At 39.2% G+C, this 27,862-nt stretch overlaps 1 protein-coding gene and 1 long non-coding RNA gene across 3 annotated transcripts in view; one reads left to right on the top strand and one right to left on the bottom strand.

The window, feature by feature from the left end:
* The window catches only part of LGR5 (leucine rich repeat containing G protein-coupled receptor 5), a 92,304-nt gene extending 75,237 nt beyond the window's left edge, over window positions 1–17,067 (bottom strand). The window contains exon 1 of one of the 2 annotated variants that reach the window (XM_061368000.1): window positions 16,595–17,067. In XM_061368000.1, the coding sequence (XP_061223984.1) occupies window positions 16,595–16,803 (209 nt within the window). In that variant the 5' untranslated portion in view covers window positions 16,804–17,067. The remainder of the gene's footprint in view (window positions 1–16,594) is intronic. The other variant, XM_061367999.1, reaches the window with a different exon arrangement.
* A 98-nt stretch (window positions 17,068–17,165) lies between these two features.
* On the top strand, window positions 17,166–26,663 carry LOC133220120 (uncharacterized). The gene is made up of 2 exons (XR_009727640.1): window positions 17,166–17,721; window positions 26,533–26,663. It is a non-coding gene; the product is annotated as an uncharacterized LOC133220120 (long non-coding RNA).
* Window positions 26,664–27,862: the final 1,199 nt, after the last annotated feature.

The raw sequence follows: 27,862 nt of genomic DNA on the forward strand, positions 1-27,862 counted from the left end.
CAAATCATGCCAAAATCCATTAATCCTGCCAGGGAATGGCAGAAAGAAGCTCTGGTTGTTGATTTAATGATAATGAATTGAACAGGCTCTTAAGGCTACCTGCAGAGTTTTCTAAACTGCAAAACAAATAAAGTCAATTTTAAAAAATGCTTTTTACAGAAGTATATATAACAAGTTTTCTTTGCTTTAAACACTAGGTAGGAGAAGCAAGGTTTTAAACTACCATTCCACTTACCTTGTTATAAGTTTAATATAATTCCTTAGAATGTTATTTGCTGTTCAGTAACCATGAAATGCAGAACTGGTTTGAAAATGTTGTAATATAAACCTTAGTAACAACAAAGTTCTGATCAATGCTGTCATGCTCTGTATCTCATGTAAAGTGCAATGGCAGCTGGGAGGCAGAAGAGAATATTCCCATTCTGCATACGGAATAAAGGAAAACAAGCAAATATATTTGGAATTGGCTGCTGTAATCATTTCTTATGACGCTTTTTTTCTGTTATTGCACCATAATAGTGACACGGTGTCTAAAGGAATTCAATTACTCTTGTAGAAAGATGTCAAGTATATAAACACAAGACACACTGCTCTCCATAGGGTTAATAACAATTATTAGAGGCTTGTTGCTAATAGTTTCTTGAAGTTCTGCTCTGACCGATATCTTTCATATCTATTTCAGAATAAGCCGGAACTTTCAATTGTAAGCTCACCCTCTTAAACATGGTCTTGTGTGGTGTATAGGCTGAGGATATATGTATCTTGGGTGAAGTCTGCCATTAAGCAAACAAAACATTTTAGCCATGGGTACTTCAATATGGAGTAGAAAGGATTTTATTTTTCTTCCTCTAGTTTTGGAAAAGTTTTTTAATGAGTCATTATTTTGAAATTATTTGGTGTATAAACTTCGCATTTATTTGACTCACAAATTCAAGAACTGCTCTATGTGGCTGCTTTTATTGAGCAATGTCTGGGTGAAATATTTTCTCTGGGTTGACTAATAATGCAAATGAACTCAAGTTCCCTGAGAATGTTTTCCTGTTCAGTTTTGCTGAATTCTAGACTCATCTGGAATAGTCTGAATAATCTAAACTCTTCCTATTTTAAGCATCTCAAATGGAACTTTTACAAAATGCTATGTTTATCAAAAATACACAATCAAAGAAGGCAAAAGACTTTTGCTAATGAACACATGACTACAACTAAATCAAAGACAAGAAAATCCCATCCCTATGTTTTTTTGTATGCTCATTTTTGCATTGGAAGCTGTAGTGGTACAAGGGTACTAGAAAAGTTTTCCAGTCCCCTTCCGTTTGCTCACTGACCTCCCAGTCAGCTGTCCCTGTCCCTTCAGCTGTGCTGGTTTGGCTGTTTCTCTGGCTACATTTTAAAACAGATCAGTGAAATGAGATACATATTTTTCAAAGACTAAAAATGTGTTTCTTTTTAAACTGGATTATTTCACAGATCTGCTTAGGAGCACAGCCCAACAAATAGCTGAATCAGCACAGCGAGAAGATGAAGCATAGAGCAGCAGAGTGGGAACAACTAACTTTGACGGGGAGAAGCTAACCTGTGCAGCATCTAAAACTGTCTCTGCTGCAGACTCATTTTTTCTGAGTTTTCCAGTCCAACTCAAATCTTCCAGAAAATTCTGAGCACTATCTTCCTCCAATTCTGTGAATTCAGGACCTTAACTAGCAAAGACAAGCAGCTCCTACTCAAAGAATTCAGCTGCAGAAAGCAGGTTCTTTTTGCAGTGCCCTGCCCAGCTAAGTGAAACCAGCAACTTAGCTTCAGCAGGGAGTGTCAGGAGTCAGTGTACACACATGCTGGCACCTTGGAAGTTCACTTTTGGTAGTCTAAACTGTTTTTCCTCACAGATCCAGCAATTCCTAAACCTGTTAACCTTTCACAGCTTGGAGAAAAAGTCCATTTTGGTTTCTTATGCTTTTGTATGAGAAGATTCTGTGCTGATGGGACCAGAAGTATATAGACAAAACATACCAGCAAATAAAGCATGTAAATCAAGCTTTTCCTGACATCTTTCTCATCTTTTTTCACTAGATCACTAATGTTACAAGATTTCATTACTTATCCTCAAGTATAATCTTTGGACCGAATCTAACATGTCCACGATACTCTCATTCTGTTGCCTCCCAGGCACAGTAATGATAGTGAAAAACAAAACTGCTCTCAAAGTTGGCTTCTGCAATGGAACTGATTTTTGATTACTCTGGATTTTTCTATTTTGGTAAGAAAATAAATGCAAAAAAAATTTCTATTCACTGAAAACTCACCATTTATTTTAAGAACTCTAAAGGAATTTTTAAAAACTTAACATAAGAGCATACAAAAAAACCCCAAGTCTTTTGTTTAGAGGGAATACGAATACAATCTCCTCTTCAAAACGAGAAACAAACCTCTTCATAATAGACTCCTGTAATAATAAAGCTATCAATATTTAATACTTTTAAAACCCCTCTATCTGTATCTAAAAACCCTGTTGTCTTGAGGTAGCTGAAATTAGTATTTTGACAACATTTAGAAAGGGTCAGTTTGCTCTCAGGAATAAGAATATTCCCAAGTATATAAAAACACAACGGGGCAGGGATTTCTTTTCACTTACAAGGTAACAGTTAAAATATCTTAAAAAGGAATTAGGCGTGGTTGCTGTTCGAATGAGATATAGATTTAATCACCTTGGTCTCATCCATTTTGCAATCTTTTATTTTGCCCTTTAGAATACATATTGCCTAGTAATTCAATTCTGATTACCCCTGGTTTAATTGCTTTATAATTTGTAGACTCTTTCATAGTTTGATTTTATAAGAGCTTACACAGTTCACTGTGGTAACAAGACCACTCGATTTTCAGATTTACTTGTCAATAGCTACTTTCACAAAGAAAATGGACCTAAGAACATGCCAGAAACATAGTCAGTGATCTGAGGATCAAATTTAGGCAGCTGTCTTATTCTCCGCTGCCTGTACGTTTGCAGTCATACCTTTGCTTGTTATCAATGTAGTTGTATATGTTTGCAGATTTCCACAGTGATAGAGCATATAAAAATTAATGTAAAAATAAATATTCAAATGTTTACCAGAACCTCTTTCCCAGCCTGTACACACAACATCTGTATGTATTCTACCAACTGCAACTTAGAAGCAAATAATCATCTTATTAGTTAATGTCTTAAAAAGTGAGAGATGCAATTCAGACTCAACAGTTAGAAAAACCTTAAGAAAAGCCTCTTTCTAGTTCTGGAATAATAAGCTGAGAAGCTTGAAAAAGGTTTGTTGTCTGGTTTAAGGCATCTCTTTTCTACTTTAATAGCTTAAAGATGGTAAGGACAAAGATCTTAAAAGCTGTATAGGCACTTAAGAGATGCAAAGAGCAAACACAGACTTACTAAGAAGGGACCAGGCACTGATTAGATAATATAGAGGTAATAGTCCCCCCAGCTGATTGCCTGATGTCACACCAGTTACATCATGATCTGTCTTCCCTTCCACACACAATAACAGCTAGATCTGCAACTGTATCCAAAAGCGTGTAACTGCCAGGTTTCCATGAATAAAGGATAACTTGGTAACCAAGGAAAAATTGAATGCATAACAGAACTTCAAAAGTATTTCCACTTTGACAGAATGAAAGATTCAGATACTGGGAAAAAAAAAAATATTAATTTCTTTTTATTTTTTTTTCTTATATTTTACATTTGAAGCTTAAGACTTAATGAGGGTATGGAGGATCTGCACTGTACAGAAGCACTGCAGCTGAAATCATTAGCCTGAAGATGCAGACATTTGCTAGTTTGCATTTATTTATGTCTCCAGGAAACACAATGCATATAAAAAATCCAGCCATTTTACCAGAAAACTTTACCTAGAACTAGCAAAGCTTGTAGTTATCCTGAGGTCTTCCACATGTGGCAGTTTAGGAACTGTCATAGATACAAGTTTTTAAGATCCAAGAAGAGCCAACAATTCTGCTACTGAACTAAACTGATAGTTAAGACAGTTGTTCATCATTTTTAACAGAACTGGGGAACAGAGCTTCACTGACACAGCTGCGCATCAATTCGAACGGCCCTCACTTGTCTCTAAGTAGCCCCCTCAGGATGAGATACTGGTGTATAGCAAACCTCCTCAGAAGACAGACAATTTACATTCACTCCTTGACAGCTCTGACTAGTGGAATGGTTCCCAGAATGTCTGTGAGCTGACTGCTTTTCTAAGCAGCAGCCTTAGGCCTTTTCTACTTTCTTTGTGAGCTGTACTGCTGTCCTAAGTAACCTCTGAAGGAAAATATTTTAAAATGGCAAAATATACCTCTATCCACCCCTGCCAGGCCTGGATTTTAGAAGCCACATAAATTCTACTCCAATATCCCTTACTGAATTCTTCCTAATTAGTATCTTTTCAAGTCAAATGCATCATGTGCTTTGTAAAATACTGAAAAAGTAGCATGAGGTACAGAACTGGTGTTAAAAAACAACCTTTTATTCATTTTAATATCACTCAACCTTACATATTACTTAAATGGTGACACTTCAAACGTGTTTCTCTAGAGCACTAAGTGTTATTTATTTATTTAGAGCAAACTGCAGCTCTATTTCATGTCATGATTGAAGACTTTATTCCATGGTCTAACATGTATTTTCATTTGCCTACTTTGAATTTTTATCCATCAATGTTGTGTCTTATGTTAACATGTTAATACTCAATATATTATTTCAATGTGATCTGTTCTGCAAGTGTTTTACAATTTTAAAATTAGTTTATGATCTCACACCAGCAATAAACCTAACCATCATCTTGCCTACCAGAATATTTAATTATGCAGTTTTACGAAATTTGGCAGTCAGAGACACCCCTTTCAACAAGATTATTACCAATATGACAGAAATTAAAGAAATAATACTTAAAGGAAATAAAAGTCTTGATTTTACTTGAGCTGCATTATCTATCCTGGTGGATGATGATGTAAAAGGAAAGATGGTTATCTGAATGTTGTTGGAGTTTCTTTCTCCACATTCAAAACCCTATTCATTGAGATCAAACTCTGTGAGCAGTTATTTCTTTACACTTGCCCTGACACATGGCAAAATATTTAAAAACTGTCTTGTTTAACTAGAAGTGAAAAACATACACATATGACATCATTAAAATAGTCAAGAATTACATGCTCTGAAGCAGCATGTAATCATAGAATCAGAATTACTATGCGACTTCAAAGCCTCTTTCTCATACTGTAACTACTGAGAAATTCCACATCATATTTCATCTTTGTCAATAATGGTGCCATAGTGCATAAAGAAGAAGTTTGAGCTCCCTTTGTTCTGTGTCATTCTTCCCACCTGGTGCAGCCCAGAGCTGTTTCTTTCAGGTCTTGAACCATGCTTTCCCAAAGTGCACCCAAGGTCACTGCAGTAGCAACAGGCCCTCTCTAATTGCACCCAAGTGGACTGACTCAGGCATTTACCTGTCACACTGTTTGAAGACCTCAGTTTGCCTAATAAGCCAGGAGCTGCTCCACAAGTGAAGCAGTGTACAAATATACCAGTTGCTTTGTCAGCTCTTTAGACCCATCTTCTAAAGAGTCACACTGGCTACTAGTGATCCAAGGAATTTCATTGTGAATGGACTTGGATAGCACAAATCAGATTTAATGTCTAAACCTAATAATGAATGTTAGATTACCACATGTTTTAGTTGCTGGAATTGTTTCTGATAAACACCATTTTAAAGACAGAGACCAAACAGAAGGCTTATTTAATGTCTGACTTTGTTTCACCCTGTTATAGCTATACATATATTTAATTTACCTTTAATGCTAGTAGTGGTATCATTGACTGAAAGAATATAGATATAATGCCTTGCTGCTAAGGTCTATTTTGTTTTCCTTTATGTCTTTCTGTTATTATTCTCCTGTGGCTAGGACATCAATCTGTTTACCAAATTCATATTGCTACATGATGATACACAAAGTGATTATTTTCATTTGGTCTAATCTTGATCAGTACACATTTATTGAACAACCACCTTAATGCTGTCTTATAAAAGTTGTGAACATTTTAATGGAAACTTTCCAACCTGAGATAATCAAAACCACTAATGAATGTCATTCAAAATTAATTATTATCATTGTGTACTTAAGTAATTATTCATTCACCAAACGTAAAAAACAAATCTGTTCGTGTGCTCATTCAACATATGATGATATTTGGATAAACAGTAATTTGCTTTAGATTAGACTCACCATGACCCAACAGACACTTCTGCAAAAAAATCATGACATAGCAGGAGCTCAATCCATATCGTTAAAAGGAGTTTCAGTTCCAGTTTCATTGGGAAACAAATTGGTTCATAATTAGTCTTCACAAGCTTTTATCAGTAGAGATTAAACTAGCAGCATGTTGACAGCATGCAGCATTTCCCTATATACTTCACACACAGGCATATAACACTAAATAATACCATCCAGTGAATCTGGATATTACAATTTCCTTGTGAAATCTGATGCTCTTGCAGCACTGCTCTATGGTCAGACAGGCAGGAACACAAAGCTACATGACTACAAGATGCTGTATCCTTGATTGATGATAAATGTAGAAAACAGACCACATCTGGCTTCAGGTTTACAGGATTCTTCCCAGATTGACCAGAGACAGACAGTGAAGTTAGAACAGCTGAGGCACCAATATGTACAGAAATGACATTTTGATAACTCTATTTGGTGTGACAGTTCTTTCTGTCTATGATAAATGGAATGAACATATTCATAGCACTATGCAAGCATTCTGAAAAAAATCTGTTGCTCTTTTCATTGAGTGCTACCAACAACAACAAGAAGACTGAAAAAGGAAAGAAAATCCCTCCTTCCTCAAACTGCTGGGAAGTCTGTACAGTTGACAATATCTCCCTGACACAACACAATACAACACAACTCTCCTTCAGAATCTACATCCAGACTCAAGACAATAATGATCACTTGGCTGTATGCCTATAAAAAATAATTTGACTTCTATTCATTTCAGAAAGGCAGACACAATGCGCAGAAGTAACAGAAACTTTTCAGTCAAGAACTGGCACATTAAAACTGAAGTGAATGCTTCATTTTAATTATATCAATTAATGCTTTTCCAAAAGCTTCAAATTTTTCTAACTGGATTTATTTCAGCAGCACCAATTCAATACAATTAAGTTAGTTGCATTGGCATAAACTGAGCAAAAACTACCTGAACTCTTTCTTGGTGTAAGGCTATTAAATGGAATGAAACACATGGAATGGCATGCAGAGATGAATCTGTCACTGGGTCTTTTTTTTCTTCATTCCCTACAATGATTTATTTTAAATATTCCATCCAAATATTCCTTGAAATACTTCTGCTACAATAGTCTTCCACATATATCTGTTTCTACACAATGTTTTTTTTATTTCAGATGAAAGATTTTTGCCTCATCAGTATTCAGTAAGCATTTGTTTTATTCTAAAAACATGTATTTCTAAATTTCAAGAATGTGTTCAACTATGTTCTGTACTGTCTCTGGCCTTTGGGCAGATAGGATGTTCCAAGATGCTTGTCCTGCCCTTTCTTTTCACATCTTCTATCTTGGCCAGAAAGAAGTAAAGTTCTGGCACTCAGCAGTTCACACTACTCTACATATGTACAGGCAACAGGTAAGAGGCAACATGAAGCCTCCATATGCTGAGGAACTTTTAGCCTTCCCAGATGCTATTCTCAGACCATGAGCCTTCACATTGTCCCTTTTCAGTGCTAGGCCTAAATAACACCACATGAGCCCTTTATTCTGCTACCAATTACTCTTCCACAGTGCACCACACTCAATTTTTAAGAAGACCCAACAGCAGTACTGCAAACCCTTACTCTTCACCCCACCACAACTGTATACTGAGGTGTTATCTCTGCTAGAGCCAGTTAGTCACAAATGTTTCTGATAATAACTATGCCATGGTAACTGTACCCTACAAAGGCTCATTGCAGACACATGGCACAAATGTAAACTGCAATTTGCATTACTGCCATTTCTCCCGAGAGGTTACAATTGCTTGAGCTGCCTGATGAGAGCCCCATTTCACTACTCTATAGCACTGATTCATATGGATTCCCAAGGTACCTGCCATCTCTCTTTCAATGCGTTTTTTGCTCATTTGTTAATCCTCCGGTAATTGTATGCGCCTGTTGCAGGTTAGAGTCAATATAGTGAGGCTTTATGCAAGGACAGCAGGACTGGAATTTACTCCCTGAGACCCTTGTCAGGTCACAAGGTTGAACCTGCACTTCTTCTGGCTCTCTTCCAAATCCTTGCCTTTACACAACTTCAGCATGATCGCAGACAATACTTCCATACTGCATGAAGCATATGGATCCTCTATTTCCTCGTCAGTAGGTCAAATATTGCTTTCAGATGTCTGCATAGACTTCACTTCTTCCTGTAAGAATCTTACGTATCACAGAGTTCAGCCCTCGTAGACAGCCATGAGCAAAACTGAAAGGCAGACATACAGCATTATGAAGAGAAAATCCTCCAGGATTTCACCTTATTTTACCATGCCATAATCATAATTAGACCTCATTAAGTGTTTTTAATCTACGGATCTTCTGCATTTATCAGCCACTACCAAATTAGTCAAACTCAGATGTAGGTAGTTGCCCCAGCCATCACATATATAGAGTAAAACTGCAAAAACGTTGCATGATTTGCTTTAATTTGTAAGCTACTTCATTACTATATCCAGGAGCAGAACTCACTACCTAAATGCCAGGTATAGCTATCTGATCATACTACTTACTCCCAGCAGCAGTTCCTGCCCTTTCCTCATGCTTCTAAAATAGCAATTTCTGTGACCCAGGGTGTTTAAGAAACTTTGGTTTCTATGCCTTCAAAAGGATGAATCTCATTTCTGGACACTGGACAATTTGATCTGGCCCCAACACAAACATACTGCAACCTCATCATTTGCAAGACCACAGGAGAAAGATTTAATTTCTGAGGCAGCCTCCATGCCAAACTGATCAAGGATCGAGCCCAAAGGCAAGTTACTCATCAAGGTGGTTCAGAACAGGTAACTTTCAGTGATGGGTGAGAAAGAGCTTTGTCTTGTCTTACTTGCTTCCTTTGCCAGCTATGACCTACTTCTCCCCTCAGGGTACACAGAGACTCATTTACAAAACTCACTGAATGCCAAATCAGTGCAGTTACACTTCCCTTAATGCTGACATCATCTCACATCTGTTCTCTCATTCACTTAGATTAGCATTTATATCATCACAGGATCCAGAAGACATGGTATAACTGGCATCGTAAGCTGCCTACCGCTGCAGAAACTGGGAAAGTTTTGTTTCTGTCTAATACCAGAGCTGTAACTATTCCATGCTCAGAGAAGACTGAAATGTTTGATAAAGGAACTAATGGGGAAAATAATAATAAAAAAAAAAAAAAATAAAAGGAAGAAGAGAAGTTGTAGTCCTGAACCCCAGCTTTACTTTTCTACCTCCTAACCCCCCTTCATAAATACCGGCATTAAATTATTGTACACTTTTCATGGGAAAAGTTGCATGAAACAAGCAAAAAAAAAAACATAACACTTAGAAGGTTAAGTTTAGACACAATCGTTATATAAATTAAGTCATAATCCAGCAAACACTCCAGTATTACTTAGGTACTTAATGCTTAAGTTGGGTAACATCAATAAGCATGGGTACTTTCAATAAGAAAGAAAGCATTTATTCAAATGTCTGCAAAAGGATGGACAGATTTTCTTGTGGTGGGAGCAGTAGTTAGTTGTACTGCATTAGCCTGATGCTTGTTTTTCATTTGCTCAAACCCTATCTACACACACACACGTATCACACACAAAATACTGTATCCCCTATACAAAAAGACAATACTTCTATGCTATAATGCACAAATATGCAGCCATTTTTTATCAAAAATATGTCCTTAAAATCACTTCCTTGCAATTACATAACACTGTTGAAAGACAGCATGCTCCTGATTAAAGTAAATATTCATTTTATGTATGATTTTGGAAAATTTTGAAAGAAAGGCTTTTAAGCAATTTGATATGCATAACGCTTTAGGCTGCGTAATTAGACAGTGCAGCAGAGCATCTTAGTGGAACTATTCCACACAATGAGTTGATATTTGGGGAAGGGGGTAATTGTTTTAGAACTGTTCAAGGCTTTGATCCGACAAACATTTGTGCATGTGATTACAGTGGAACCATACCTAACACTGAAGTTAAGTATCTGGATAAGTATTTGCAGGACTGGAGCCAAATCATACAATTGGGCCCAAACTAAGAGCCCATTTGTTACCAATAAAATCTTCGTTCGGAGTGGTTGATTATTGTAATTGTCATTGTTGGATAATGTTGCACTTCAGAATAGTTATTTTTTGCAGCAGTGTCTAGCCATGAAAATACAGTTTGTCCTTTCTTGGACGGACCTAAGTGCTACGTCCACCACACCAAAAGCCCAAAGCTCATAGCTAAAAGCCAAATATGAAAACTGGAAGGTGATACAGAATGTATCTGTACTCAGACTATGTGTCTAAGCAAAGACCTTATTAAGCTGGGGACACTCTCTACCAGTTCCTGGGGATCTACGCTGCTATTCCATTTCATTTCCGCTTGGAGTTCCAGGCTGGTGCCTAACATAATACTAAGTGGCTTGTGTTCTCCCAGTTTGAGTGATCGCATCTCTCCAAGCAGCAGCTTACGGAGTCTTTTTCATCTAAATGGCAAAGACAGTCTTTCTATTTGGGTGCTGCTGCTTTAATATTCATTCCAAGGTCTCCAACTGAAAAATTCCAAGGTGTTGTCTATAGGTTTTTAGAAAAAAACACATGCTTCTTGGGACTAGAACCAGGGGTACCTCAAGTTACTGTCATGTACAGTTGAAGCTTTTCACTGTCTTAGCTTTATGCATTTTTTATTTAAACCTCAATTCCAAGAGAGACAAGAAGGTAGCACTACTTCAACAAGTAACAACAACATTGTTTCAGGCCCTACACCTCCCCAACAACACTTATTTCTTTTATAATTCTCCGGGCATTAAATTTCTCACATCTGAACAGTAAAACTGTACAGAGGCTTCCCAGGTCTTCTCAGCAAACAGTACAGAGCATGTAGCATAAGGATTTGCCACATGACTTGCTAAATCTCTGAGGAGTAAGCATGCTTTGATCACATCTCATTCTTTTTAAAGGGTATTTTCTTCTAACTGAAGTCTGACTCTGGTTTGGTATGTTGAAAACACCACATCATGTTCTGCCCTTAGTCAGTTTACTTGGAGCCAAAGGAGCCACACCTTATTTGCCATGATTTTTACTGGGAAAAGAATCAGATCTGCTGGACAGTTCAAGGATGCCAGATAAAATGCCATAAACTGTATTAATTGAGACCATTTAAATAACCAGCAGAGAATTAAGAAAGCAGTGCATGCAGATAAAATATTACTTTTGCCAACACACAGAATAAGAGAAAGCAATCTGGGCTGCTGCAGAACTGGTAGCAACTTTAAGCATTCGAAAGACAAATGACATTGGAGAAAAGACCGGGCTAACAAGGGAGCACTTGAGGGAAGTCTAATCTCTGCTGGCATGCTGACGGGGAAGGTCAGCCCAGTGCACACTTTCTCAGCTGGAGTCAGGCTCCCTCTGCCCAGCCAATTGTCCTGTGCACTTAGGATACCAAACCAAATTGAAGGTGCCTTCACCCTGCCAGCTCCTTATACTCTACCAGCTTCGCAATTCTCCATGTCAATTTATGTTGCATTTCTACAGAGCAACTGTTACAATGGAAAGACCTAGCGTGCGAGTGCCATTTTCCCCCCATTCTGAGCAGCACAAGGCTCTTTAGGAAGCAGTGTAAAGAGTTATTTTTAGCACCGTATTCTCAAGTAGGAAGAGTGATATTCTCTCTTAACTACTTTTGAAATCCAAGTTTTTCATAAAGTCACTCTGAATTGACACATTATGTTTTGAAATTTAAAGCAAATCCCTTGAAAACTGGCAAACATGAACTTTATATAGCTTGTTACTTCTTCAGTTTTTATGTAGCTCTAATTTATCTGTGCGCACATTCTACCCTCATATACCCACTATCGCCATGAGTAGAGAGGGAATGCTCTGTTTTATTTTCAAATGGGATATTTAACACTGAATTCTAAATCCAGAACCTGGATTCACCTTCATCCTCAACTGGGACAAGACTCAGATTTTAACCGAAACCACATGGCAATTATTTACTTCACCCAGAAAGGCACAAAAATGTTTTATAAAGTTTTTAGCTATGTAAAGAAGTACTTCCTAAGAAAGGCAGACATTTTACTAACTATCAAACACCTAAATCTTGTCAAGGGATATGGGAGTTGCAAGACTTTATGAAGCTTACTTATCTGTAGGAAGTCACCTTGCTGCTTGATCTCATTGAAAAACTGTAGTCAATCCCAAAGTATCTTAGATGAAGATTCAGACAAGATTTGCAACAAGATCAGAATGACTAAAATACTGCAAATTTACCCCAAAGCATTGGTCTTAATGCCTTTGGGTATTCCTAACATAGAAACAACTATCTTATTTCAGGAGTGTAGTTAATTTCTGGGAATGTATTTCTTCACCGCCAAAAAGTAAATAATTTTTTTTCTTCCAAATTGGATATTGCTTTTTCTGTTTAGTAGTCTTAAACACTTTCAGACACCCAATAGAGCTTTGACTGCGCTATACAGGAATATTATCATCAGACACAATATTATGGCAACAAAGGAAGCACAAGACCAAAATTTATTTGAAGACTAATATGCTAGGAACATGATAATATGACTGATTGCTTCTTCATAGGTTTTGCTGTAATACTATCATAATTCTGAAATACAATTTTCCTTAACAAATTATTTCTAATAATAATTACAATTATATGAATCAGATTTTCCCTAAATGTTTCATCCATATTTACATTGTACTCAAAATTAAACTTTCAAAATGCAAATAGTGCATATCCCAAAATAACTCATTAAGTAAACTATAATGTAAAAAACAACATACCATATGCTGCAATATTTACACATGCCTATGTCAGTCTCAGACAGTAACATTGTGAAAACATTCTGCTTAATATTCGCCTTAGAATACTCCACTGAGTTTATCACTGAGAGTTTCTGAACACAAAGAATAGAGCATCTTTCCTGCAATTTATAATAAATTTACTTTTCTGTGCTATCCAGGCATATAACATCTCAGAATCTTTAAGAGCTACCTTATATAGTGCCATCACATGAGATACAAAACCAGATTTTTTTTGTACTCATCATACTAGATATTCTTGAACAGGAGTTGCCAGATTTTACACTGCTCTTTAATGAGTAATTATTTAGGAGAAGTAGGGTGAGCCTGTGGTTAAAGAATGGTGTTTGGATAAGGCATTCTGTCTTTAATTACTGTCTTTGTCATAAACTTTACCTCTAACTCTGAGCAAGCCCTTCTGCCTCAGTTTTCCACATCACAGTAAATGGTAATAGTATTTCAGTCACTCACAGGCTTGCTTTGAGAATTAATGAGGGTCCCATGTGCAAAAGACCTGTAGATCTTGACTTCTTCTCACTGTGCACTGATAGGAAAGTGACATGTTCTTAATTTGAAACAGAGACTCAGTGCTGCCCTTCATCAGCACATGGAATTCTCATTTATGTCAACATGAATTGCATTAAACACATTGAGTACATTATTTAGCCTAAAAATAAAGGAAAATAAAGGAATGGAAAGAAACTCCTGGATTCTCCTTGTCTGCTCTTAAAAAGTCTAACAGTTCATGGCAGCAGACATACAACCATAAATAAAAAGATTTTTGATGAGAGGCATGACTTGCTCCCTGGGAATATAAATGAGAATGGAGAAATGTGTAGCAGGTCCATCTGTAGACTGCATTTAGCTATGTTGCAAGAGCACCATCATAAAAACCATGCAAAATTCATTCACCGTAATATATAATGCTCTGCACACGTGTCCCAACATAAACCTTGATGGCCTTGGCATTTCAATTTTTCACACAATCTCCAGTGCATGCCAAAAAAACATTTACTTTTTTTTTTAATGTGAGTACCCAGATTAGATAAAAATGACAGAAATTTAAAATAAAAATCTTTAAATGCCCAAATGTAACACAAGGTAATACTACAGACCACTTTTGCACATGTATCTACTGTGTAAGAGTGGAATCAACTAAAGAAGATAGATATTTTTCACTAGAAAGAGAGTTAATGTGAGTACACAATTTTAATCTCCTCCTTTGATCTGAAGTAAAAACTGTCCCAGTGCAAAAAGACATTTCTGTTTTTCTGAAAAAACAAACCAAACCAAACCAAACCAAACCAAAACCAAAAGAAAAAAAACAAAACCAAGGTGTTTCTGGTGGGCCATTACCAGTCTTGGGGAGGCAAACATCTCTGTGAGAAGCAGGCATGTTTTAAGATTTGCCATTACTTGGCCATGTAAAGACAATGAGACTTGACAGTTCTTTAGGAAGGCAGGCAGGAGCTAGAGCTTTGCATAATTACTCAATAACTAATCAATCCAAGGATAACAGCCTAGTAAATTTGGAAAAGGTAAGTGTAACTGCCTATGTGTATGAACTAGTCTTTTATACAGTTAACATTTCCTGAATGCAGCCTTGGTCATTTAAAAGTCTGCCTGTCCCAGTGGTGTTTTTTTACTTCAGGGCATATGCTACTGAACAGCACAGAATTCTTGACCATAGAAAGACATCCCTCTCCTGAAGGACATGAGGATTTAAAAAACAAAAGTGAGGACCAGATCACAATCCTCCTGAGAAGTAGCTTCCTGGAGGTATGTATCTTTTCAACAGCTGAAGATCACAGCAGTGGTATTTTGACATTATCATGCATATTTATGTCCTCTTTTTCTTCATAAAACATTTAAACAGTGGGTTCTCTAATGTTTTTCTTTCCAGTTTTAGCATTTCTCCAAGCAACCAAGAATTTAGGGCATCTAATTCTTGACACAGGATATGTACAACTTAAGTGCACCTTTATATCTTCATTACCTTTCTGCGTATGACTTTCTAAGGCACCAGAACACACTGTGTCTTGTGTACACCCCAAATCCTGACCTGCTGCTTTTGAAAGCACTGGCGGACTTCATATGTGTCTTAGAAATTTTATCTTCATTACATTTTGCTCTACTGTAACTAGTCATTCATTAATGCTGACTCCTGCCTCTTAACATTACTAATAGCCTTAATTTTGAAATCTTTATAGTAAAATAAGCCAAAATTGTTCTACCAAGGTAAATTTCAGGACGGTATTTACATGCATAATAATTAGAAAAGCATCTTAGCTGCACATCCTCTTTCTAAACCAATGCTATTTTCACTAAACTAAGCTTTCTAACACTTATTTTTTCGGTTGCACTTAATTTCTACCTTCTCATTATGTTTGTACTTGTCTTAGAAGGGGTGTTTCTAGTTTAGTTTCATCTACTTTCTCAGATGCAGCATATGTTTTAGGTCCTTTGGAGTATGGCATTAACAGAGAAGTCAGTTCGAAATTATCAGTTCAGTACCCCTGACACACAATAACGTGAAAGCATCTTTACAGTAACCATAGTAGCAAGCATGGGAACAGCACGTCAAAATACAGGGGTGGACAAACACATTCAGAAACAGACATGGTGTATGGTGGACACAGAGGATTAGCATTAGATCAACAAGCTATAGGACATGCAACCCCAATGAAGTGCATGAAACTAGTAAGGAGGGCACTAGAGTAACACTTTTAGCGCACCAGCACTTTTGACACACAAACCCAACTGAGTCTAAAGGAGGACCCTTCTGCCAAAAAGAAGAAAACAAACAAAAAGTTTCCCCGGAGTGTGGGGCAGTGTTCTTATTAATCCAAAACTCCTCCATTCTCACTGTCCCTGTCCCTACACGCTGTAATTCGGCACTCCCGAGATGCAGAGGAGTTTCTCCCAAGCACCGCAGCCGCACCAGCGGGGATGCCCCCCCGCACAGTGCGGCGGGTACTTGGAAGCTGAGGGAGAGCTCTGGCGGGGTCGGGAGCTGCGGCCCGGCTACGGACACAGGCACCTGCCCGCACCGGCCCCCGAGCGCTGCCCGCCTCCCGGGAGCCCGCTTTATTTATCACCTTTCCTCAACCCAAGGGGAGATCTGTTAAAGATTAAATCAGCAGCAACCGCAGTTCAAAGCCCTGTCCCGCAAGCAAAGGTGAAGATAACGTCCCTGCAGATCGAATCGAGTTTCTGCTGTTGCAATCGCTTTTAATTACCCTCTAAACGGCACATCATACAGCGATCCTCCAGGCACCAGACCCGGCACGGAGATAGCGAGATACCTACAAACACTCCCGCTGATTAAAAACCGATCAGAAACTTATTTGAAGTCGGGTGTTTTCGGGCAGCGGCTCGGCAGTCCATCGACCCCTCGCGCCTCTTGTCACGGTGGGGCCGGTCCGGGCCCTCCCGCGAGGTCTCCCCGCCGCTGCCGGTGCCCCCGCCCCGGCCCGCCGGCGCTGGCTGCCCACACTTACAGGTAGGAGGTGAAGACGCTGAGGTTGGCGGGCACGGCCGTGAGCCCCAGATCGGAGCAGTCGGCGCGGACGAGCATGCCCTCCTGCTCGCAGCGGCACGGCGCCGGGCAGCCCCGAGGGCGCTGCCCGCTGCCCCGCGCTCCCCGCCGCAGCCCCGGCAGGCAGAAGAGGAGCAGCAGGAGGAAGAGGGCAGCGCGGAACGTCGCCATGGGGCCCGGGGGTACCTAGAGCTGCGGGTCGGTAGCTCTCATGCCCCGCGATGCGGCGGGGGCGAAACGCGGGCGCCCGCGTATGCTCGGGGAGTTGCTGCTGCGGCCGCTGCCGCGCCGCTGTCTGTAGTAGCATCTCAGCTTACACGCTGCTTTAAAGCCCTCGAGCCGGCACTGCGCGCCCGCTGACGCCGCCCCAGCCTTGCCCGCCGTAGCGCGGAGAGCCCTGCCCGCGCCGCCGTACGAGCGGGCGGGTGGGGGCGGCCGCGGGCCCGGCGGGAGGGAGGCGGGAGGGGGGTGTGTGTGAGGGGGAGAGCCCTCAGCCCGCCCTCGCTCGCTCGCTCCCTCGCTGTCTCACGCCGGCCCGCGGCGGCAGCGCCTCGGGTCTCGCCTCAGGAGGGGGATCGCCCCTCAGGGCAGGGGTGATCGCGGTGGACGTTTCTGGAAGGCGGCAGGACGGGCGGTTGGGCAGCGCGTGTCCCCTCACCCTATCGCATTTGAAATCAAAGAGGCAATGGGGCCGAGGCAGTGGGGTTAGTGAGCGGTCTCTGGGGTGGGACCGCAAAGGCTCGGGTGCTGTTCTGGGCTGGAAGGGAGGCCTAACCCAGGGCAGGAAACCCGCTCATTGGTGAGCAGTCCCAGCTGCGGACTGCGCGATGGTTCCATGCAGAGATGCGGACCCACTCGCTTTCCTCGCACCGCTCGGTTACCTCGCAGGCTTGCCAAGAGGCTGCAGTTTTCCAAAGAAGACTGGCTGCCAAGGGAAACTGACTTTGCTGCGAGGCTGACTTTGAGAGGTCTTGAGCTGTCCCTCACCCGGCATCTTGCCAGAGGTTTCCACTCTGCAGGGTGTGCGGAAAGTGGCCCTCATGCTACTCTTCTGTGATCGAGTATGAGAAAGCCATTGGTGAGGGAAAGGTGAGGATGGCAGTTTTTCAAACCTTTTTTCCCCTCCAAATCAGTTCTCAGTGCAAAGCTGACCGCAAGCTCCAGACTTGAGCCTGTTTAATAACCCAGTCCCAGCCCAATTCTTGTTTAGACTGGTGACAGCACTGTTGGTCAGGCGACTCGGTGTGCGTTGGAGAGCATTAGTTAAAGGTTTCTGCTACACCGTTCTTGAATCTACAATTAAGTCTGCAATGAGAGCTTAATGAAAAGGCCAGCAGAATACATGCTTTTGTATTCCACCCACTTCATAACCCCTGTTCCCACCCCTGGACCATCATTTGATCTAATCTGAGCTGCAGAAGGATCTTGTACGGAAGCCCAAGTGCTTTATTTAAAATAATAAATCTGCTGTCTGAATGTTTTGTAAATCTAGGCCTATGGGGCTTCTGGGAAGCTTTTCCCCAAGCATCACCTTATCCTAAGATGATAAAAACAGTGGGTGAAAGCATAGAGTGTCCGAAATAAACACCTAAGGAGAAAAATTATGCAGGAAGCAGTTTTCATTATGTACCATGGCGTCTGTCCAGGAGACGTGTTCCACTAAAACCTTTTGATTGTTTCTTACACAACTTACATCACTGTGAAGTAGCAATACTTCCATCACTGAATTTCATGGGTTCAAGAAGTTATGGCCTGTGTTGAATAGACACATACTAATGGTTCGATAAATTGTAAATACCCCTACTTTCTTCTGGGGTGAAACGGTTTGTTAGGCCTCTGTACTGCTTGTTATTAGAGTCCTTAACCTGTGCTGCCAAAAGACATCGGAAAAGCTGTAGTTAACAAATAAGTAAATAATAAAATTGTATTTATATAGCCGGAGTCTATTGCATGCACGTTTTGTTTGTTCTAGGAAGGAAAGTGTATACTGTTTGTTCATTTTATATTGAGGATTTATCAGCTTGCACAAGATATCTGAAGTTAGACATAGATTAATTAGTAGTGAGGTTTTAGCTGTAAAAATATTCCTTTGAATGTTGTGTCCTTTGCATGAATACATTTGTTCAGCTGGTGACTTTCTTTGAAATATTTAATGTACTTCTATCTAGTTTTACTTAAAGGTTTTTTGAAAGAATAGTAGCTTGAAGATTAGAAGGATTTGGTAGGAATGGATATGGATAATTCCTACCTTTGTACATTTAAATTAGGCTGTACAGTTATTTCCTTTTCATGTTTCTCATAGGTCTCTGGATCTCCATAAAGAGAAAAGGAAAAACATCTGTCAGTTTGGTAATGTCTCTTGGAGGTGCTGTTACTGTTCCAAAAGGCCATTGGGACTGTAAAGTTTCCTGTAGGTTCTGACATCTCAGCATTATGTCCTGATCGCTTGGACTGACACCTATGGTACAGCCACCAGTGATCTTTAGCTTTCACCAAGGTAGTAAACAAATCCTTTCAGGATCTCAGCAGAGTGCTCTCTTGAATATCTTCCTGTCTTCCTGATACTCAGGTGAAAATACCTGTCTTCTGAATATGATGTATAATGTGACAACCCTCCAATTTATCAGTATAAAAGATATCTTTATGGAATGTTAACCTACGAATAAACAAAATGATGTGTTGCATTATATATTGTTAGCACACAAAAAGCATACCAATTCATATGTCAGGAATATATATACACTGATATATATCTAACATGCATCTTTTATATTGTTACTTACAGCATGACAGATTTTAGACCTTATATGAAATCTGATTTTAAAATACAGGACTATAAAAAGAAAATTGGGTATCCAAAATACGTACTTTATTTCTGTTTTGTAAGCTTAAACTGAATGAACTGATTTTAAAAAGAGCATGGCTAAAGCATTTAACAATGGAAACTTGTGTTTCATCCTGAAATGATTGGTTGTCCCAGCCAAAATAGAGCTTAAAGCAGAAATATGAAGAGGTCCTGCACTAGCAAAGGTAGCAACTAGTACTTAAATATTCAGGCAAGTCCTATATAGTGCCAAAGTAAAAAACACAGCAGCAAAAGACAAGGTAGTTCACAGTTGAATATAGCTTGTTTTTCCCTTTCCTGTCTGTGAATGAAGAGTATATTCCTAGAAAGCAGTAGAACCATGTTGTTCGGCTGTGGGGAAAATAAGGCTCTCGTGCAGAGTGGGATTTCTTTTTCTTCCCATTGGGAGAAAAAATTCTTTATTGGATGTGTTGAAGTCATTATGTTGAAAGGGTTAATTAGGCAAGTGTTAAACTCCACTAGCCCTTAGGCTGTGCTGCTGTAGAGCAGTACTGCAAGTGCCCAGTGACCTGTGCAGAAGGACCCTTTCCTCTTTGCAGGACACCTGATTTGTCCCTTTGTTCTGACTAGTCCTGGAGAATGGTTTATGTCTTTTAAGATTTATCTTTATAGGGCTTTTATACATAAAGCAGAAGGTTATTTATATACTGTGTTTGTTTGTTTTCATATTTACCTACCAGTATAGGTTCACACTCATTTGCATCATGTATCTATCATGTTTTACTGAGAATCTTTAGCTAACACATGTATTTACATCACTTTATTAAGTCACACAGTGTTCTTCAAACCAAGGCAGATAGCACCATGTCAGTTTTATGTAGTGGTAAATGCTGATACCTGAAATGCGGGATGGTTAGGGCAGAGTCACGCCTAGAACCAGACACAGATACAGGAGTTTTAATTACCCTGGCTTAATTTACCACACTGCTACAACTTGTCAGTCACAACACTGACATCAACTTGGTTTTGTTGAGGCTTTCATGCTGTTTAAGGCATGCTATGTCATTCATCTTAAAAAATCATCTTTTATGTAGATTCTTTTGTTTGGCGCACTGCCACCTAGCTGCACTCTTCCCTCAGCAGTTCCGGAGTTGGTGGGTGGTGGTAGGACCAAGATAAAACATTTGATGTTTAAGGTTTACTTGGGCTCACTCTTCAGTAGTTTGAAGTCTGCTGATGGGAAGAACGAAAAAAAGCAGAAAGATAGTATTATTATTGCTGTTACAATGCATACAGTGAGTTGACTTATCTGTATAATTTTGAATCAAATACTGACATGAAGATTATTTTCAGGCTGAAAATATCTGATTGTAAAGCTTACAAAAACAGTGGAAAAGTCAGGATTACTCAGGCACATTGTAATAGTAAGGCATTTGGGAAAAGAAATCAGGAAAAAATGTAAATTCATAGGATGCAGATTTACTGAATGTTTGTTTGGAGGGAATGAAAGTTGATCATTACAGTAATTCTCTGTTTAGGAAATAAAATCCATGTGTTAGAGTGAAGATGTGGAAATAAGCTACATGAAGAGACCCTTCTATTATTTTGTGTTTACGTGGATGTGACATCATTTAGGGAATTACAGCCAGGCTGCAAAACATTTAGTGGGTATTTTACCAACTCAAGGACTATGTGATTTAAGCAATATTTTAAATTATGCTTTTTAAATCTTAAAATTTAGTGATGTGTTATCCTTGTATGTCTCATGTAAAGACAAGAGAAGAAAGAGGACATGTAAGCTATGTCTAACAGTACATGAAGGATGAGAAGTAATAGCTTTTATCAAAACAACTAATACTTGAAAACAGACAAGAGCTCTCTTTTTGGCTCATCTGTCTTTTTTTTTTTTTCTTTTCTTTCTCAAGCTATTTCTAACTGCCCATTCAAAGCTTGTCTCAAGAATCATATCAAGAGCTATGACAATTTCTTAAGAACCATGCCAGGTGGGATTGTGGCAGCAAGGCTGGTCAGGTTGACTGTAGACTTCCTCTAGTCAGGTCTTTTATACCGTGGTCTTAACTGTGCCTTTTGAGAGTTGGCAAACCATTGCAACAGGTCTCTAAACTGATATGTCCTGGTTTTACACACAACAGAAAAAAACATTGTAGGTTTGAACCCAAATGGCAAGTGGGATGAAAGGAGGATGTGACTTTTGGGAGGCTATGTTGTGATGAATGAATCCCTTTGACCATTTCTGAATTGCATAGTCTTGGGACTCTACTTTCTCACTGCACAAAAGTGAGGAAGTTAACTCCAGTTCATAGAGGGTTGCAGTTTGGCTTTTCTTTTACCTTAACACTCGCAAAATGTAAAACCTCTGAATATTTATGCATGTGGAGACGCATGATGTATTTCTGGGTCCTCTACGTGCTATGGTGATCTGCATTCTTCTCTGGGTAAAAGAGTTGATACATAGCATGTGCGTGCATGGAGTCGTTTCTTAATTTAGCAGCTCATATAGAAATTCTGTCCAATTCTTTCATCCTTCCTCTTCTCACTGTGTCTGTGTGGCAAACACCCCAGCGTTCCTGTGGTTTTTGAAGTGTATTTGCATGGCACTTTATAATGAGAGATTACATTGTTTTTAGTTGTTTAAAAGAGATCACAATAATGTTTTTTTTTCCTTCTTTCTCTTTTTTGTGGTGGTGGTAATAGTTTTAGTCATTTTTGGATCAGCTGCCATGCAAAAGGAAGAAATGTATCTAAGAGAGACGTATGTAATTGTGACAAATTGTCAGAAGGCTCTAGATGTGGTGTAGTACCTTGTTTTTCTACAAATTCCTCCCTCCAAAAGTGGGAGAGGTCTATATTTTGATTTCTGTCTCTGTGTGCATGTCTTCTGAGGTGTAAACACAGATTGCAGAGGAGGGAAGTAAAAGATTTTTCATTAGCAAGTCCAAAAGATTTCAAACATGTCTACAATCTTAATAGCAGTGCTTTTACTATTCTTGACTTAGGAAAAACAAACAGGAAATGCCTTATAAGACTTATTTTTCACGAAGTTTTTGAAAACTGTTTACATATTTCACAGTGCAATATTAATCAACAAAGCCTTTCAGTACATACTTAACTGGAGAAGTGTCCGTGTTTCTGTGGCTCACGTGCTTCATCCTCATTTTGTACAACAGTGATAAACTGGCAGGATACATTACCCACCTCTTCTGACTCTTTTAAGCTGATGCAGTCCCATCTGCAGTAATGTAAAATGACATAACGGAGGGAAGAAGCAAAATACAGATCTGTGACCTTAAATACATGCAAAAAGCCTTCACCAGAGCCTGACAGTGACACAGGACCTCTAGGGTGATTACACAGATGTACAAGAAATGCTTTTTTTTCTGCATGGCTAGCAATTATGCAGGGTCCCTACTATAGGTGGAGGAAGGGAACAGATCAAGAATTTGGACAGAGCAACCAGCAGGAAGAAGAAGTGGGATGTTTTGTGGTTGCCTACAGCTGCCAAGGAGCTGAAGAGGAGCTTTATACAGGGGAGCAAAGGGAGGAAGAATGATTGCAGCACAGACGTTTATAGAAAGATGAGAGAGGATGATTTGAAGGAACCCTTGTATTTGAAAAAAAGAATGGGGACACTTGGGACTAACAGGAGGTTTCGAGCAGGGGAACGACAGGGAGGTCTTCACAGATAAGAGGAGGCAAGGTGGCCCACAAAAAAAACTTACAAGAGAAAGAGGTAAGAACTCTTGATACCTCTAGTGAATTCAGCCAGTTGAAATACAGAACTCTGAAGTTTCTACGCCCTTTCTTCTACAAATACTGCTCCCAGTTTATAGACCTGGACCATGCAAGCCAGTATTTCTGTTAATAACTCAGGCCTCTAAGGATTTGGCTACTTTTCTTTAGTAATTAGTGAAGACAGTAGGAGATGAGGAGAGAGTGTTTGTACCACCCAGACTTAATCTCCCAGGCATCTCTCTGAAGCTGATTAAGAGTGATAGATTCTCCTCCAGAAGGTAGTTCAAAGTATCTGTATTAATTATTTTATGCATTTGTGAACAGTTAAATCAAGGTTGTTATGCAAAACTATCCTTGCATTGATTGTGGTTAGGGATGCTGCTATAGTAGAGCAGAGCCCTGAGATGTTATATGCAGGAAAGTGGAAACTTTGGCAAACAAGGACTAATATGAAAAGCCTAGATTTAGTATATTCTCTTTACACACATTTTTTGGTCAGCATTTGGCTCAATATATGAGCCCTTGAGGAAGGTGAAACAGAAGGTTAAAAGTAAATCAGTACTAATAATTTTGGTTTAATGCCACTTGGAATCTGTCAGGAGCAGCAGCAGTATAGAAAGCAGCATTTGTTCAAGGTTAATTTTTCTCTGAAACATTTCTGTGAACTATGGTAAAAACAGATGGAATTTAAAAATACAAAGAAAAAGGAAATGACAAAAGGAGAAAGCATTGTATTGTATTGAAAAATAATTATTTTTACGTTTGACCACTTGGAATGGATTTCAAAAGCACCAAGTCAAAAGCAATCTATTTGTACTTTTTTCAATTCCATATATAATTTCCATTCCATCTTCCTTTTCAGGGAAGACATTTTCATCTGTAGAACAATTACATACTTAATGCACTTAATATTAAGAATAATAATAATGCAGAATTTTAGAAAATGTTAGTATGGGAAGAAGTCACAAGTGTCAGGTCTGTTTGCTGATGATTTTAGGCAATCTTTCTTTGAACGTGGAAGCATAATACAATTGAAATTATTTGGGAGAGAAGGTGACTTCACAAGGGATGCTGTATTGCTCGTGGGTGGACATGCAGAATTCAGTCGTCCTCTTACTTTGCTTCAGACTTTAATCCTTCAATACTCTCCTTGCAACTTGAGCCATATGCAACAGAAAACAAAATCTGCTCCTTCCTTAGTGTCAGAGTTGTACTCTACTTTGATGTGTATACGTATGTGTGTATACATTGTCACTGTATTCAAATTTTTTAGGGCAGAAGCATATTCACAGGTGAATTTTGAGTCAAATCAGATACTCTTTATTAAGCTTGTTTGTCCCCAGGAGCCTTCAGAATGCAGTATTTCTGTTTATTTACATTTTCAAAATGTAACTAATAATTTTGAGACAGTAGCAGTTTTTTGCTGTCCTAACTTCACACAACTTAATTACAAATTGAGAACAACTTTAAAACAGTTAGAAAACTTAGACTAAATAAGCTATTTTGAAATCCTAAATTTAAATTTACTGTGGTGATCAAAGATTATTTCTTACATGTTTTACACTGGAGTTTTAATACTTCAGATTTTCTCCAGTTTTACAGTTGTCCAGCAGTACAACAGCAAAGTTTTTCCCACTGCATTTTTTTAAAAGAACCTTTTTCCGTGCAGTAAGAACTCATTTGGTATTTCTTGAGAATAACATATCTGAGAGACAGCATTAAATTCAACATTAAAGTAATTTTTATCATTAAATTATTTTGAGGTGTGGAAGTTTGGATAGTCTGGTGAGACTAAGTTACTTAATCTCTTATTATTGCTGTGGGTTGATAGATACAAAGGAAACGTAACATCAAGTATAGAGATGTTTCTTACAGCTTATTATTTAATGTGGTCTGTCTGAATAATAGAGGCTTTTGAAGTAGTTTCAGTGCATTTAACATGCAGGGCTATTCTTCCTATTTCATAGAATAATAGAACGGTTTGGGTTGGAAGGGACCTTAAAGATCATCCAGTTCCAACCCCCCTGCCATGAGCAGGGACACCTTCTGCCAGACCAGGTTTCTCAAAGCCCCGTCCAGCCTGGCCTTGAACACTGCCAGGGATGGGGCAGCCACAGCTTCTCTGGGCAACCTGTGCTGGTGTCTCAGCACCCTCACAGTAGAGAATTTCTCTCTCGGTACCTTGCCGGAGTAAAATCTAACAAGTTTAGAATTGTGCTCAGGTGAATTGCCACTGTTCAGAGAAATTTCTGTGAAAACAGACCCATAACACATGAAAAATATGGTACCTTTTATTACTGCTTTTACCCAAAGAGTAGTTAACATGAGATGTAACAGAGCTACTTGAAATAAAACCCAAACACCACAATTAGATTTCAGCAAGACATTGAAAGGACACACTACTTTTTTGAAAAGTCACAGGTATATATGTCTTTCTTGTACATTGCACAATTTTCTTAGGACTTTTTATATGGACAAAGCAAGGGCATATACTTTTTTTGCAAGGCTGGAGTCTAAAGCTGTGGTTGAACTGAAGAAAATGGAGCAGTAGGTCAAGACATTCTTCTGACTTTTGGAAAAGTAGCAACAGAAAAAAAAAGGCATATGAGGCCAAGGGTTAATTAAAAGATTCTTTCTGTATCTACAAGTTGATCTGTGAAGAAGTTGAATGAATTCCCATGCCATTGTGTATTCACACCAAATAATTTTTTTACTGCTTACTACTGGAAGTTGTGGGTTTTATATATTGTTTTGCCAAAAGCCTCACACCCAAAAGCACTCACACCCAAGAGATATGTACTTCTGCTTGGAATAAAGCCAGCTTGGCTACCATCTCTTAAACCCTCTTGCCTTTACTTGTACGGTAGCTTTGCGCCTGATGTTGCCTTGATGGGCTGCTCGCGGCTTTCGGTAGGACCAGGCAAAGCTAAAAGCGTGGGCGCCCTCTGCTGGCTGCTGGCTTTGCTCCGGGCCCTCCTCCAAGGCTCTGCTCCACACGATGCATTCGGGAAGACGCGAGTTGTAGCTTATTTTAAACGATTACACTTTCAGGAAAGAAAAAAAAGTGGATATTAAAATAGATTTAATATAGCTTTTAAAATACAACAGCAATGTAAGACTTGCGTTTGAAATGCCCAGATGCTCTGAAATAATAGTTTTATAGTGAAACAGCATTGGGTAAACCAAGAAAGAAAATAGTGGGCAGAAACTAGTTTTTACTTTCTGTGATTTCAAGTACTAAAAGAGCTGGGGAATAGGGAAGTAAGGGTGCAGTCTCCCCAATCCTAGCTTCTGTGTAAAACTCAACAGAGAACCAGTATTTCGTCTCTCATTCTTTCCAGCTGCCCCCAGACTCCAGGGCATGATTTTTGCAAGGTGCTTTGATTTTTTTTTCATATCTCAACTGGATTAGGCCTTGAGCAACCTGACCTGAAGTTGGTCCTTGAGCTGAAGCTTGTAGCTGGTAACCTCGCTAAGTCCTCCCATCATACATTGTTCTGTGTTTCTGTCCTAAATGTGAAAGTTTAAATATTTGGAAAAGATTTTGTATAATATAGCCTTTAATCCCTTGTTTATCTTGACAGGCCTTTTATATTCCAAGGTAGACAGTGACATTCTACCAGTGTAGAGAGGAGCCTGGGTCCATTTTCTACACTGTCACCCTTTGTATGCCAGCAGGCCTTTTCAAGAGGAGAGGTGTAATACAGGTGCACCATACAAGACTGCAGATTAGGGAGCTCCTCAGCATTAAAGAAAATGACTGCATGTCCCCTGTGCCAACTAATAGCTATTAAAAAAGCTGTGGAAAACCACATACAGTTCATTTCAAGAGGAATCCTGGACACCATCTCTCAGACTGAAGGCTCAGGTGATAGTCTGTGACATGCCTGTACCATGAGGGAAGAGCTGTATGAAAGTAAGGGAATGCTTTTAACACCCTGTCTGGGTTGTGATCAGCATTTACCCCAGAGCTGTTTGACACAACCATTCACTGCATGGGGGAGAGAATGGATGAATGTGAACTATCCATCCTTCTCCAAAGAACTGAATAGTAATACACAGATTAGATGAAAGAGAAGCTTACAGTGCCGGAAGAAAAAGGGAAACACAATATTCACAAGAGAGGCTTTTTAGAAGCTGGTTCAGAGTAGAAGCCATAATCTAGGTATTCTTGATTTCCTTCCCACAGTACAGCTTTTTTCGTTCTATCAACAATGAAAACAGATTAGCAAGTTTGGTCATGAAGACTAAACTTAGCCTTTGAGAATACTTCCTTTCCTTCCCTTCCCTCACTCCTGTACCCATATTTTCTCAGTTTTCTAGGCCATGGATGGATATGGAGGTTCTTTTTTTATATGATGAGTCTGAATTCTACGTGAAAAAATGGTGAGTTCAACTTGCCACAACAGATTCCCATCATCCTGCCATGAACATGCCAGATGAAGGTTTGTTTGGGCCTGTGTTGTGATTTCAGTTAAGGGTAACTGTCAAAAAAAAATAAATACTATGTTTTTTCTGCTAATCTTCAGGAAAACTGCCTTTACAAACATTATATCAGAATTATTATGAGGCATATTTTAAGATGGGCTTTTTGCCCCATATACAAAAGACAATTCTGAAGGAACAGCCTGATATTTTTAAGAAACAGGGTGACCGAATCAGTCACATGTT

The sequence above is a fragment of the Neopsephotus bourkii genome, unplaced genomic scaffold (genome assembly GCF_033783945.1).
Source record: "Neopsephotus bourkii isolate Nb327-2 ecotype Australia unplaced genomic scaffold, CSIRO-AGI_Nbou_v1 NB_1423, whole genome shotgun sequence".
NCBI classification, from domain to species: Eukaryota; Metazoa; Chordata; class Aves; order Psittaciformes; family Psittacidae; genus Neopsephotus; species Neopsephotus bourkii.